This window comes from Hyla sarda, chromosome 1 (assembly GCF_029499605.1).
Source record: "Hyla sarda isolate aHylSar1 chromosome 1, aHylSar1.hap1, whole genome shotgun sequence".
Classification (NCBI taxonomy): Eukaryota; Metazoa; Chordata; class Amphibia; order Anura; family Hylidae; genus Hyla; species Hyla sarda.
The window spans coordinates 306,562,093-306,576,667 of record NC_079189.1 but is presented as its reverse complement, the minus strand read 5'-3'; the positions used below and the strand labels follow the sequence as shown (position 1 = coordinate 306,576,667).

Sequence of the window (14,575 nt, the reverse complement as noted above, 5' to 3'; positions counted from 1 at the left end):
TATTGATACTTCAATCATTGTGACAGACAGCTCTTAACCACATTAAATACAAACAAAAAAAAAAAATACATGCTACTTAGAAAACACAAGTGGATGAATACATAGGGGAGATTACAAACTCACCTCTTTGAGGTGCTCATATCCATTGGCTCTTCTCCTGTTGGTACCTCCACTTTAATAGTGGCCTTCACCTCGCCACTTTTCAAAAGTCCAGGCATTTTGTCAGACCCAGGTTCTGCCTTCATCGTGAGATCACCATCCAACAAACCTGTCTCCAGTTTTAACTTCTTGCTGACAATATCATTCTGTGTCACCTCTTTCTCCAGCGCCCTCTTTTGACTTCGTGTCCGACATGCTTCATCCGCCATGTCGTAGGCCTATCAGATTGAAGATTTTGGATAGCCATTACAATACTATCAAATTATTTTAACATGATTAATTACAAATACAGGCCAGAATACTCTGAGGTCATGAACCCAAATATCTGCACTGCTCGATGATTTCAGCTAGGCTGCAAAGTATCCAAACTCCACTCTGAAGTTCTGTGGCTGGGATCAGCTCTTACCCATACTAATAACTAGACAAGGGTTGTGTAATATAGTCTACATGAAAGGTGTGCTCTGAAAGGCACACAGTCTGTGGCAAAAAAATAGTTACATAGGTTCTTATTTTAGCCCCAAAAAAAGATATACAATACAAGTCTTATCTGCTGTCAGGACCTCTTACAGCGCACAACCAGGTCACATTTCCCCATTTACACTGGACTCTAGTCTCCTCATTCCAGGACAGATTTGGCTTTATTACAGTTCTAAGTAGGGGACGGCGAACCCCAGGTGGCATTACGTAGTGACATCAAGTCCCCACGTGACCTTTATTTTCCCAGGATGCTGCTGGAGACACAAAAGCACTTTCTGGAAAACCAGCCTGAACTGGTTCCAGACAACGAGAGCTGCGAGTGGCGTTAACCCCTTGCAGTGACACTGACACTGGCCTCCCCCCCACTCCCACCTTTCAAGGCCTGCTGCTTCTGGCATTCCTGCAGAGTGTCCAAAAGAGCATCATTCTTTAAGTGAAAGAATACCACATTGATACCAGTCAATCCTAACTTTATTAAGCAGTCATACCAGATAAGGGTGATGGTAAATAAACATGTTTATTACCTTAACTTGCAGGTGCAAACCATGGGGGGGGGGGGGGGGGGGGGGGGGGGGTGTATAGCTAAACTCTCAAGTTTATTAGTATGGCCTGAATAGTATTATTCATAGTAAGTCCTATTACCATGAAGAAAGCATTGCCTCAACAATTGGAAAGTTTTTATAAGCCAGGTAATCTGTTGCAACACCGGACATCAACCAGTGATGGGGAAAAGCTTTTTTGCTATTAATATCAGACGGGTGCAATAAAAATCATCTAAAGTTTCTGCAGGAAGCTCATAGGCCAACATGTCCATAAAGTAGTGGCTTCCAGATGGAATCAAGACAACTGCTAGCTGCCTAGAACACTCACACCTCATTTTGCAGTAGGTTATCCATTTGTTGGTATCCTGATGCATAAAGGCCGGTGAACTTCTACTGCAGTTGGTCTATAGAGATATTCAGTCCTTTAACACCAAGCAATGTTTAGCATACAATTTACGTACCTTTTGCCGGCATCCCCACGCATGCCAGCAACATACTGCAAAAAATGAGATGTGGATTGGGACAAATGCTAAGTCGTTCTCTAGACTAACAACTGCTGCAGCTGGGTTTAGCTCCCAATGTAGTCACCAGAACTCAGAATATGCCATAAATATAGGACATTTAGGGCCCCTTGCCACCTCCAGGCAGGTTGCTGACACCAGAGATGGTCAGTAATTGAATGAGCCGTTTAACACACCAACTACACGAACCTCTATGGAAGTGACCTACTGTTGCACAGGGAGCTTAGGAGTTCTCCAACTATCTAATACATTTGTATGAAACTGAAAACCCTCTTTCCAGTGTCTTAAAGTGGTGTTAGCATCTTTAACACTCACCCAGTGGATCCAGAAGTAAAATGCTTATACTGACAAATACAGCAATGTGATATTTCCATTGATTTGACTCTAATACCACATTTTATGTGCTTGAGCTCTCAGCTGAGAATGGTGTGACCAAACCTTGTGTGGCTTTACTGCATATCAACCTGGTTCTGCAATGTGTTTGCCACATAGCCTGTTTATATGAACCAAAACTGTTTTTTTGGCATTGAGATTGTAAGCTAGATGTAATCTCATACTCTGCAATGATCTTCTAGTGTACTTCAGAAACCTATATAGGGAAGACCCCAAGAGGTTTTACAATGTACTTTCAATTAGTTACGCATTAACACCCATCAGACATTTTGGGGATCTTTGTTAAAAACATGCCAGTATTGGATTACAGAAGTGAATCCATAAAATCTTTACTGTACAACTATACAAACATCCTTTTACACCTTCAGGGAAGAGGAGTGTACATATTTGCAGCATGATATGTGGGGTTCTTAAACTATTTCTAGTTCTTTCCGGACTGCAGTTTTCATTTTATCTCCAAATATACTTAACATGTTATTTCAGATTGGTGTGCTGGACACATTGGAGATCTATCAACACCTGTCTAGAGGAAAGTTGCTCATAGCAACCAATCATATCACATTTTTCAGAGGCCATTTAAAAAATAAAAGAAGCGACCTGATTGGTTGCTATGGGCAACTCAAACTTTTCCTCTGGACAGGTTGTAATAAATCTCCCCATTGAGGGAAATTTACGAAGACCGTTTTGAGGAAAACTGTAGAGAATGTGGCAGATGTGCGCCAAATTTATGAAATCTCATAGGACTGTTGTACTTTTGGTTAAATGTGGCAGAGAACTGGCAGCCATGCATCATTTGAATCAAACGTTGCACAGATCTTAATACAATTGTTGCATAGAGCCATTTCAGTAGTTCTATAGGGCAGGGTTGACCTGCCTTGTGATAACTTCTAAATCTGGCCAGTGCAACATTTCACAAAAAGTGGCACATGATAAATCAACACTTCATGGTAATGACATGTAAACGTTCTAAATTAAGTGTCGCAGAAAATGTTGCACAGGGCCTGCCTGCGACTTTTCATGTGACAAATTTAGATGAAAAAAAGCTGTCTAAATGGTTTGATAAATTCCCCTCATTCTGAATAAAGCAATGTCTACCCATCAGCACTGAACTGGTTACTAACAGGTCAGTGACCTAAACAGCCTGCCCTTAATTCCTTGTAATTCAGCACACTTCCTTCCAGATCTTTAATTCTTCTATTCACCTTGATAACACCCTAGCAATGTCTGGGTCAAACAAGAGGACCCAGCTTTCTATGACACCTGATAGACAAATGCAACTTATCAGTTAGCGAGGATAAACACTTCTGACTGGAGAAAAAAAAAACTGCTTTCTGAAGTAAACTGTAGTGGTAGTGTCTATCTACCCTATCCTACCATATCTAGTCACCTAAGCTGATATAACAGAACAGCTCTGTAATTCTTTGGTACACTTATGAAAGTTAAGAAGCATTTGTGAATTGTATAAAGATGCAATGAATGTTCCTTGCATTATTATTTTTCTTTGATTTTATAAACACATGCTAAATTATAAATGAAACCATGATGCAGAAAACAATGACCATACAGAGTTGAAGGAGAGAAGGGAGAAAAAAAAAAAAAAAAACACACGGAAGTAAGAGGAATTTGCAGCGTGAAGCCAGCAGTGGGAGCAGTGATATGAAAAGGGACGCAGCAACACAGCAGCTCTTGAGGATCAGCCAGCGTACAGCTGTCTGCCAGAGCACAATGGGTTAAGCTCTGCCATTTTGGTGTCATTCACTGATATGTCCATTAACGGTGTTAGGAGTAAAATGGAAGTCGTTAACCCTTCGCCTTAAGCAAGAGAAGGAAGTAAAGTGCTACACTGCAAAAGTTCCTGCATTCTCAGCATGGAGGAAAGCTTCTAAAATTCATAGAGGTCTCACATAAGGGGAAGGAAAGATAAATAAAAACACTTGATAGAGATAGTAAGTTCTGGCCATACTACAACAATCGCAAGCTCTCTTCTCACCACAAAGGAAACAATGTAGTAATACGCACAAATTCAGGACACATTGCAGACAAACGCCTTTTCCTTACCGATGAGAACACAATTTCCACCTGGTTTACAAAGCATACCCATATTAACTATTACAGCACAGTACTAAACAGGCAGATTTTGCCCTGTAAAAAGTCTTTAAAGTCTTTCACATACCGCAGATTTAGTGAAGACATTTCTGTGAGTCCTTTAAAATAGGATTTTAAGAAACAGAGGCACAGAAACTTTAGCCAAAAAAGGAGGGTAATCGTATTTACTCCGCTTTGTGTACCCGTTTAATATTTTTGTACAAATGGCGATTGGTGCCATAACTCTGCAATTATTCTCTGTGTGCAAACTGTGGGAACTATGGGGTAAATGATCAAAACCTGTGCAGAGGAAAAGTTTACCAGTTGCCCACAGCAGCCAGTCACATTGCTTCTTTCATATTTCAGAAGCCTTTTTAAAATTAAATTCAAACAGGCAATCAGATTGGTTTCTATAGGTTAACTTTTCCTCTGAACAGGTTTTGATGAATCTCCCCCTATAACTGTGTGTGTACACATACTGTACAATAACTCCTGAAACTGATCATCCCAACACATCTCAATGACAACTAGCTCAGCAACTGGGAGTATCCTAAAAATGACCTATCTTGTCAGATAACAGTTGGGAAATGAAAAGGAAGTGATGAAATGGTAAATATTATGGCTGTCCTCCCAGTAGGATATAGTACAGGGCAAAAGAGGGGTTTTCATGGCCTATCCATTAGGTACACAATCCTCATCGGGTCTAAAACATCAAGAAGAGAGTCTGCCTTATTGATTATATTGTATCTTAACCTGTTAAGTACCAGGGCGCAAGGGTGTACCCATACACCCGTGGTCCCCAAGGACCAAGAGCATACCTGTACGCCCGTGGGAATTTCGATCCCCGCTGCTAGCTGGACGGGAATCGGACAGGGATGCCTGCTACAATCATTTAGCAGGTATCCTGTGCAAATATCAAGGGGGGGGAGGAGCAACAAGACACCCTCCCACCTCCCATGTCGGCAGGGTGCCACCTCCTCCTATCCCCAGCAATTGGCCGATCAGGACTGACCGGCGAATCGCAGGGCAGGGGTGAAAGTAAATTCCGCCCGCTCCTGGATGTTGGGGAAGAGCAGGGGAACGATGGTGGTTATCTGCGATCACTGCGCAGGGACCAGGACCGGCGGCAGGCAAGTGGCAGCGGCATTTGGCTGTCTGGGCATGCTGGGAGTTGTAGTTTTGCAACATCTGGAGGGCCACAGTTTGGAGACCACTGTTCTTCCTGATGCTGCAAAATTACAACTCTGTCCAGGCATGCTTGGACTTTAGTTCTGTAACATCTGGCCCCTCAGATGTTGCAGAACAACAACTCCCAGCATGCCTGGACAGTCTCAACATGCTGGGAGTTGTAGTTTTGCAACATCTGGAAGGGCACTGTTTGGAGACCACTATACAGTGGTGTCCAAACTGTAGCCCTCCAGATGTCAATTCATAGCATGCCGGGACTGTCCAGGCATGCTGGGAGTTGTCTGGAAACATCTGGCCCTTCAGATGTTGCCAAACTACAACTCCCAGCATGCCTGGGAATGCATGGAGTTGAAGTATTGCAACATCTGGAGGGCTACAGTTTCGAGACCACTACACAATGGTCTCCAAACTGTTCTCCCCCAACCTTAGGCTGTCTGGGCATGCTGGGAGTTTTAGTTTTGCAACAGCTGGAGGCACATGGGTTGGGAAACACTGAGTTAGGAAACAGACAGTAGTGCAGAAACACTGCAGTAGTCTGTTACCTCAGGGTTTCCCAATCATAATCAGTAAGTAAATAATACAGTAAGTTTCCCGCTTCAAGTTTGAGATGCGGCAAATTTTCCGCTGCAGCAGGAAACTCACTGTAAACCCCTGCCCATGTGAATTACCCAAAAAACAACACTACACTACACTGACCCTAAAGAGTAAAACACTACATATACACTACACCCTTACACTGTCACACACACACACACACACTCCCAATAGAAATTAAAAATGTCTTGTACATCAGTTTTTCCAAAACGGAGCCTCCAGCGGTTGCAAAATAACCTCCAGTATTGCCGGACAGCCATTGACTGTCCAGGCATGTTGGGAGTTTTGCAACAGCTGGAGGCACCCTGTTTGGGGAAAACAGACAGTATTTTTGGTGGAGGAGGCAAGTGTAACTCTTGCATCCGGGTCCACCACTATGAAAAACCCTAATTAAAGGCCACAGTTTAGGGCCACATATGAGGAATCTCTGTACTTGGGAGAAATTGTACTACACATCTTTGGTGGCTTTTTCTCCATTTACCCCTTATGAAAAGGTAAAGTTGGGGGTCTACACTAGCATGTTAGTGTAAAATATTTTTATTTTTTACACTAACATGCTGGTGTTGCCCCATACTTTTCATTTCATAAGAGGTAAAAGGAACAAAAAGACCCCCAAAATTTGTAACATGAATTCTCCCAAGTGCGGAAATACCCCATATGTGGACGTAAAATGCTCTGCGGGTGAACAACAAGGCTCAGGAGTGACAGCGCACTATGTACATTTGAGGCCTTAACTGGTGATTTGCACAGGGGTGGCTGCTGGTTACAGCAGTTCTGACCAACGCAAAAAAATAAAATACCCACATGTGACCCCATTTTGAAAACTACACCCCTCACGGAACATAATGAGCCTTAACACCCCACAGGTGACTGACAGATTTTTGGAACAGTGGTCCGTGAAAAAGAAAAAAATCTAATTTTTCATTTGCACAGCCCACTGTTACAAAAGATCTGTCAAACGCCAGTGGGGTGTAAATGCTCACAGCACCCCTTGTTACATTCCTTGAGGGGTGTAGTTTCCCAAATAGCATGCCATGTGGGGTGTTTCGCTGTTCTGGCACCATGGGGCTTCTTAAATGTGACATGCCCCCCAAAAATCCCATTGTCGCTCCTTCTCGTCTGAGCACTCTAGTGCACCCACAGAACACTTTACATCCCCATAGAGGTATTTCCTTTTTCTCCTTTTAACCCTTGTAAAAATAAAAAAATATGGGTCTACAAGAACATGTTAGTTTAAAAAAAATGAAGATTTAGAATTTTTGCATCCACTTTGCTGCTATTCCTGTGAAACACCTAAAGGGTTAAACTTTCTGAATGTCATTTTGAATACGTTGAGGGGTGCAGTTCTGATTATGGGGTATTTCTAACAAACAGTCAAATTCACTTCAAAATTGAACTGGCCCCTAAAAAAATTCAGATTTTGAAGTTTACTTGAAAAATTGTTGCTGAACTTTGAAGCCCTCTGATGTCTTCAAAAAGTAAAAACATGTCAACTTTATGAAATAAACATAAAGTAGACATATTGTATAAGTGAATCAATGTATAATTTGGTATGTATTTTCCTTATAAGCAGAGAGCTTTAAAGTTATAAAAATGCTAAATTTTTCATGAAAATTTGGAATTTTACACAAAGAAATGATTCAACCACTAACCACTACCACTAACATAAAAGTTGAATATGTCATGAAAAAACAAAAACAAACAAAATCTCTGAATCAAATTCATAAGTACAAGCATCCCAGAGTTATTAATGCTTAAAAGTGACAGTTGTCATGTGAAAAAATGCTCTGGTCCTTAGGGTCAAAAAGGTCTCGGTCGCCAAGGGGGACTCTTATGCAGGTATACATAAATTGTCATACTATGTGTATGTTTATTATTGATATATTTTATGTTCAGCTGTTTTGATATGGGGCAGGGGGTTCTATATTTTATTTTCTTCATTTGACTAGGAAGGAGGACATTTAGCACATTAGTAAGGTCTCTTTCACACTATCGTTGTGACACTGTGCAGCGGTACTCAACTGGCGGACCGCGGTCCAGATCCGGACCACGGCCCCCAGTAAGAAGGGGATAAAAGGGTCTGAGGGGCAGAAAAGTGTAAAGAAGAATGATGCAGAGGTCTTGGCGGAAGGAGACAGAGGGGTCGGGGGGGCAGAGGAATCTAGAAGAGGACTTAGGGGTCAGGAGTCGGGGGGGGGGGTATCTATAGGAGGGGGGGGGGGGTCTGGAAGAGGACCTAGGGGTCTCGGGCGACCTAAGGCCCATCCACATTGAGGACATTCCTCCAGCGGAAATCCGCTTGCAGCAGAGTCCAAATGTTTTCAATGGTTTTCTGCTGCTCAGTGCATACTGTGGAATTGCCACATTGGAATTCCCCCAGCAGAATTGACAAACCCCAAGAACGAATATGTTCTTTTAGTGGATGTTCATTCTGCTGGTGGAATTCCATCGGACTGCATTGTCATCTATAGAGATGGCGCACATCCGTGCAGTCCTACCACCAATGGCTTCAGCGGTGCCTGCAGCAAGCTGACATTCCACCGACAATGTCCACAGTGTGAAGAAGCCCTTAGGGGTCTATAGGAGGAGGGGAAAATGGGTCTTAGGAGGGTACAGGGTAAGATTCTGACAAATAGGAAACTGTGTGTGGCAGTATTATTTTAGGGGTCATGTTGCCTTGCAGGGTTATTATGATTAATGTGGTCATACAGAGGATGAGGATCTGCTAACAAAGTAACCAATGGATGTCCGGGCGTCAGACTCTGCAGAGAAGATGGAGCTGAAAGAAGACAAGGACCAAAGGAAGAAGTAAAGACAGAGAAGCCGTCTCCTGTGAGTCATTATACAATTGTGTATTCTCCTGACTGTCCCATCAGAGCTGTAGTCACTTGTCATTTCTGCAGTGATGATGGGTGACACTGTTCCCCAATCTGTGTTACAAAACTACAACTCCCATAATGCCTAAAGCTTGCAGGCATTATGGGAGTTGTATCTTTGCAAAAGCTGGAGAGCCACTTAAACAGAGGGGATTTTAGAGCAGGGGTATTCAAACTTTTTAAACAGGGGACCAGTTCACGGTCCCTCAGACCGTTGGAGGGACGGAATACAGATAAATTTTTAAAAATTATGAACAAATTCCTATGCACACATATATCTTGTTAGTGGACTACCCCTTTAAGTAAGCAGCACAGTTCCCCCCACATTAGGTAGGCAGTATAGATCCCCCCCCCCCACACACACACACACACACACACACATTTAGTTGGCAGTATAGTTCCCTCTCCACATTAGGTGTGCAGTATAGTGTCCCCCCCCCCCCCACATTAGGTGTGCAGTAGGGCTGCACGGTATGGGAAAAATGTGCGATTGCGATTTTGGGCCAAAATATAGCAATTTGCGATGAGATATAATAATAATGAAAAAAAAAAATAACTGATGAAATCCCCCCATTTCACATCTATCCACCCATTTTATGCCCACCGCCTATTTCACATCTCCCCCTTGTCACATTCCCCTCCCCCCTTCAGGCACATTCCCCTCCTGTCACTTTCTTGTACTGCAGCAATACACTGGGTTTCCAGGGCGGATTTCAAATCTTACGCGGGACCCAAGAAACAGTGTATTGCTGCAGTACAAGACCTTTCCCCATCAGCCAATCACTGGCTTGCCACGTGACACCACTGCGGCCAAAGATTGGCTGAAAAGGGAAAGATCCTACTGTACTAAGAAGAGAGGAAACTCCGGAGCGCACGGAGACGAATCTGCAGGAACCGGGACTAGGTGAGAAGAATTTTTTATTTTTATTTTTTTTCTTCTCCCTGCGCCCTTAGCTCAGTGTTTTTCTAGCAGGGTGCCTCCAGCTGTTGTGTAACTACTACTCCCAGCATGCCCGGTGCATTGCCATAGAATGAGATGGTCCGCCTCCATCACATCCTATTGGCTCACTCTTGTCACGTGACATATTTAAACGTCACGCATCGATGCGCACAGCAGTCTCAGTTTGGCCATCACAGAGAGAGGATCTCCTCTCCCTGTGATAGCTGAAGCTGCACGGAGCTCTCATGGCCTCTGTGGCCCGACAGAACTTCACACATGTACGCAGCTCATACGGCTGCCTCATATACACTTACTCTATTATTACATGTACTGTTGATCCACAGCGCTATCGGGATCCCTATGCCAGATGGCGCTGTCATCAGTGTGCGTCCCTGCGAGCGCCCCACGCCCGCAGCTCTACTCCCCGTCCCCCGTAGCTCTACTCCCCGTCCCCTGTTAACGCTCAGGGAGCGGGGAACAGGAAGTAGAGCATCGGGCGCAGGTAAAGTAGTACTGCGCATGCGCAGCACTACGCAAATAACTTTACCTGCGCCCGATGCTCTACTTTCTGTTCCCCGCTCCAGTAGAGATGCGGGCGTGGGTCGCTCGCGGGGACGCACACTGATGACAGCGCCATCGGGATCCCGATAGCGCTGTGGATCACTCCCTGAGCGTTAACAGGGGACGGGGAGTAGAGCTACGGGGGACGGGGAGTAGAGCTACGGGGGACGGGGAGTAGAGCTACGGGCGTGGGGCGCTCGCGGGGACGCACACTGATGACAGCACCTTCGGGCATAGGGATCCAGATAGCGCTGTGGATCAACAGTACATGTAATAATAGAGTAAGTGTATATGAGGCAGCCGTATGAGCCGCGTACATGTGTGAACTTCTGTCGGGCCACAGAGGCCTAGGAGCTCCGTGCAGCTTCAGCTATCACAGGGAGAGGAGATCCTCTCCCTGTGATAGCCAAACTGAAACTGCTGTGCGCATCGATGCGTGACGTTTAAATATGTCACGTGACAAGAGTGAGCCATTAGGATGTGATGGAGGCGGACTATATCATTTCATGGCAAATCTCATTCTATGGCAATGCACCGGACAGAATTTGCCGGTCCAGGCATGCTAAGAGTTGTAGTTTTGCAACAACTGGAGGCCCCCTGGTTGGGAAACACTGACTTTTAGTATTTAAATTAGTTTTTACCTGCTCTGGATGACCCCGGCCCCTGCCACAGGAGCCAGCCCGAGCAGATAATTGCATGTTTTCTCGGGGGCCGTATCGCCATATTGCAAAAAGCACGATTCGATTGCTTTTGTGATAGATCGTGCGGCCCTAGTGTGCAGTATAGTAGGGATCGACCGATATCTGTTTTTTAGGGCCGATACCGATATTTGGTGGAGGTTAGGGACGATAGCCGATAACTTATACCGATATTCCGGTAAAAAAGTTATCGGCTGTTTATCCCCCCGCGACACCGTTGCAGATCACTGATTTAAAGCGGGCATTTTAAATCAATGAACTGCAGTGGCTTTTGCGGTGCCATAGACCGCCACCAACTTCTCTCCCCCTGCCTGTCCGGGGGTCCTGAGTCCCATCACCGCCCCATCCTCCTCCCCCCCCCCCCCCCCAACCGCCCCACCCCGGCCCCATTGCCTTCCCCATCCCCGGTTTTATAATTACCTGTTCCTGGGGTCCACTCTACATCTGGCTCCGGTGGCGTCCTCCTGAGCGGTCACTGTGCGCACCAACGGTGATGTCACGCTACGTCACTCGTCATTGCGCACAGCGTAACGCAGGACGCAGCAGGAGCCAGAAGTAGCGTGGACCCAGAGAACAGGTAATTATAAAACCGGGGATGGGGGAGGCAATGGGGCCGGGGCGATGCGGTGGAGGGTGCGACGTGCGGTGGGGGCGGTGCGGGGCATTATCGGCAAGGTAATTGCCGATACCGATAATGCCCAAAATCGTGATTATCGGCCGAACCGATAATCGGTCGATCCCTACAGTATAGTCCCCCCCCCCCCCCATTTAGTTGGCATTATAGTTTCTCCCCCCCCCCCCCCCCCCCCAATTAGTTGGCAGTATAGATCCCCCACAGACATACTGTGTATGGCTGGAGACTGTATTCCTGTGTACTGCCCCACTTCAGTGCTCCGACCACCAGTCCTCCGGCCCGGCCATAGCAGTAGGTCCCGGGACCGGAGGAGCGGTGGTCGGAGCACTGAAGCTGACGTGCCGCTGGTAACGCTTACCAAGCTGGCCAGCGCACGTCCTGCTCGCTGCTCCGCTCCTCCGTTGCTATGGGTGCACGCACGGGACGTCAGTGACGTCCCTGCGTGCGCTACCTCCTGGCGGCCCCTGCGTTTTTAAAGTAAACGTGGGGCCGCCGAGACAACATCCCTGTGTCCCGAAAACATCTTTTGGAACACAGGGATGTCCTTAGGCAGCGGCGGGCCAGATAGATGTCCCTGGCGGGCCGCATGTGGCCTGCGGGCTGTAGTTTGAGGACCCCTGTTTTAGAGTATGCAGCCTATTTTATTTTAATGGGTGTCTGACTTCTGCGACACCCACTGTAAAAATAAATAAAAATGGGTTGCATAGTTCTATATGCCCAGGCCTATTTTTGCCCTCAGTCCGACCCTGGAAGTATGTATTAAAGGTTGGTGAAATTCCTTTATCTCTACAGTTGTTTCAAAACTACAGTTCCCATCACGCTCTTCTGTATGTATAATGGCAGTTGTACTTTTGCAACAGCTGGAGAATTCATATGAGGGGGCAGGGCACCTCATTCATTGCTTTAAAGGACACAGAGGTATAATTCGCTTCAGGGCAAGTGGCAATATAATATTTGGGGCCCAGCATGTGGTTTTATACTCAGGGGCACAGTGAGTCCGCATTATAATTAGAGATGAGCGAATTTACAGTAAATTTGATTCGTCACGAACTTCTCGGCTCGGCAGTTGATGACTTATCCTGCATAAATTAGTTCAGCTTTCAGGTGCTCCAGTGGGCTGGAAAAGGTGGATACAGTCCTAGGAAAGTCTCCTAGGACTGTATCCACCTTTTCCAGCCCACGGGAGCACCTGAAAGCTACTGCCGAGCAGTTTGTGACGAATCGAATTTACTGTAAATTCGCTCATCTCTAATTATAATCAGGGGCACAATTTGTGTCAGTATACTGAGGGGCATGGCAGTATTATACTTAAGGGCACGGTGTGTGGCAGTATTATACTAAGGGGCACAGTGTGTGGCAGTTCTATATTTAAAGGGGTACTCCGGTGCTTACACATCTTATCCCTTATTCAAAGGATAGGGGATAAGATGCCTGATCGCGGGAGTCCCGCAGCTGGGGACGCCCATGATCATGCAAGCGGCACCCCGTTTGTTATCAGTCCCCGGAGCGTGTTCCCCGGGACAGATTACGGTCGACCGCAGGGCCGACGGCATGTGACATCACGCCCCTGTGTGACGTCAAGCTCCGCCCCTCAATGCAAGCCTACGGGAGGGGGCGCGATAGCTATGTGTAAGCACTGGGGTACCCATTTAAGGGCACAGTGTGTGGCAGTTATATATCTAGGGGCACAATATGTGGCAGTATTATACCAGGGGCACAGTGTATGGCAGTTAGAGAACCTTTATGACTTATTAAGTACTAATTATGCTCTACAACAGGCAGTGCCTATTTCTGGCATGGCACTGTGGCCACCAGGTGTGAACCAGGTCTTGGGGGATTAGCTTGGACCTTCACCAGATGGCATACCTGGCAAAGCGGACCCCTACTAAAAAGTAGTTGAGTACCCCTTCTGTAAAGTGATAGCAGTCGGGGCCAACAGGGAAAATGGCAGGAGAAAAAAAAATAAATACAGCTTGTGCCGTCTTTTTCTCCTGCTTCTCCAGCTGAAAAACAGCAGTGCCCGACAGACCCCATTGACGGGCTGTTACCCGTTGCGCCTGGTCAAAATGACGGCCGTCAAACAAAAAACCTGGAGACTTTATGGGAATAATGACAAACTGACCTTTGTGAAAAATTTCAGAGCATGATGGTCACTTTACAAACTAAACTTTACAAAAAAGAAACTTTCAGAAAGCTACTAAGGCTTCTTTCACACAGCCATTCTTGTCTGTCTGGTTAAGTTTTTTCTTTTTTGTGGGTTGGAGCACAACTGACACCATCAGATCCTGATGGATCCCATTGACTTGAAAGTCGGTAAAGGATCTGGTATTTTACTGGGGGGGGGGGGGGGGGGAGCTGGTTTACCTTTAACATCTGGAATTAGTCATATTTCTGCATATTAGCACAGGACATCACATGTCAACTGAGGATATGTCTGTTAGACGTTTTATTACCAATCTTTTAACGGAACAACTTTATAGTGTGAAAGGGACCTGTTAGAAAAGCCATGTTAAAAAGCCGTTACAAAATCCCATTCAAGTCTATGGGATTTTTTGATTATCCGTTATGACCCGTTATAGCCCCTCGTGAATAACAGACGTTTGTTGTGACGGAAGAAAAAAAAATGGCACATGAACTAATTTTTCTTGAGTCGTCCGTTATTTTTAACATTAAAGCCTATGGCAAACGGATGAGCCTTTATGTCATCCATTTACACCTGGTTTATAATATCCATTATTACTTCTGAGCATGCTCAGGAGAGGTGACATCAGCAGACTCCTGCAATGCTGAAGGACTAGTAATACTCCCATCATGGAACAGACATGTCTGCAGACAGCTGGGGAGGCTACATAAGTGTTCTTTCTATTACCCCCATCATGGAACAGACTGTTCCATGATGGGGTTGTA

The 14,575-nt window shown here is 45.6% G+C and overlaps 1 protein-coding gene across 5 annotated transcripts in view; it reads right to left on the bottom strand.

Annotated features, from left to right (window-relative positions):
* Positions 1–14,575, bottom strand: part of GATAD2A (GATA zinc finger domain containing 2A) — a 125,430-nt gene that overhangs the window by 49,717 nt on the left and 61,138 nt on the right. For all 5 annotated transcript variants that reach the window (XM_056518215.1, XM_056518212.1, XM_056518214.1 and 2 more), the window contains exon 2: positions 124–377. In XM_056518215.1, the coding sequence (XP_056374190.1) occupies positions 124–368 (245 nt within the window). In that variant the 5' untranslated portion in view covers positions 369–377. The remainder of the gene's footprint in view (positions 1–123; positions 378–14,575) is intronic.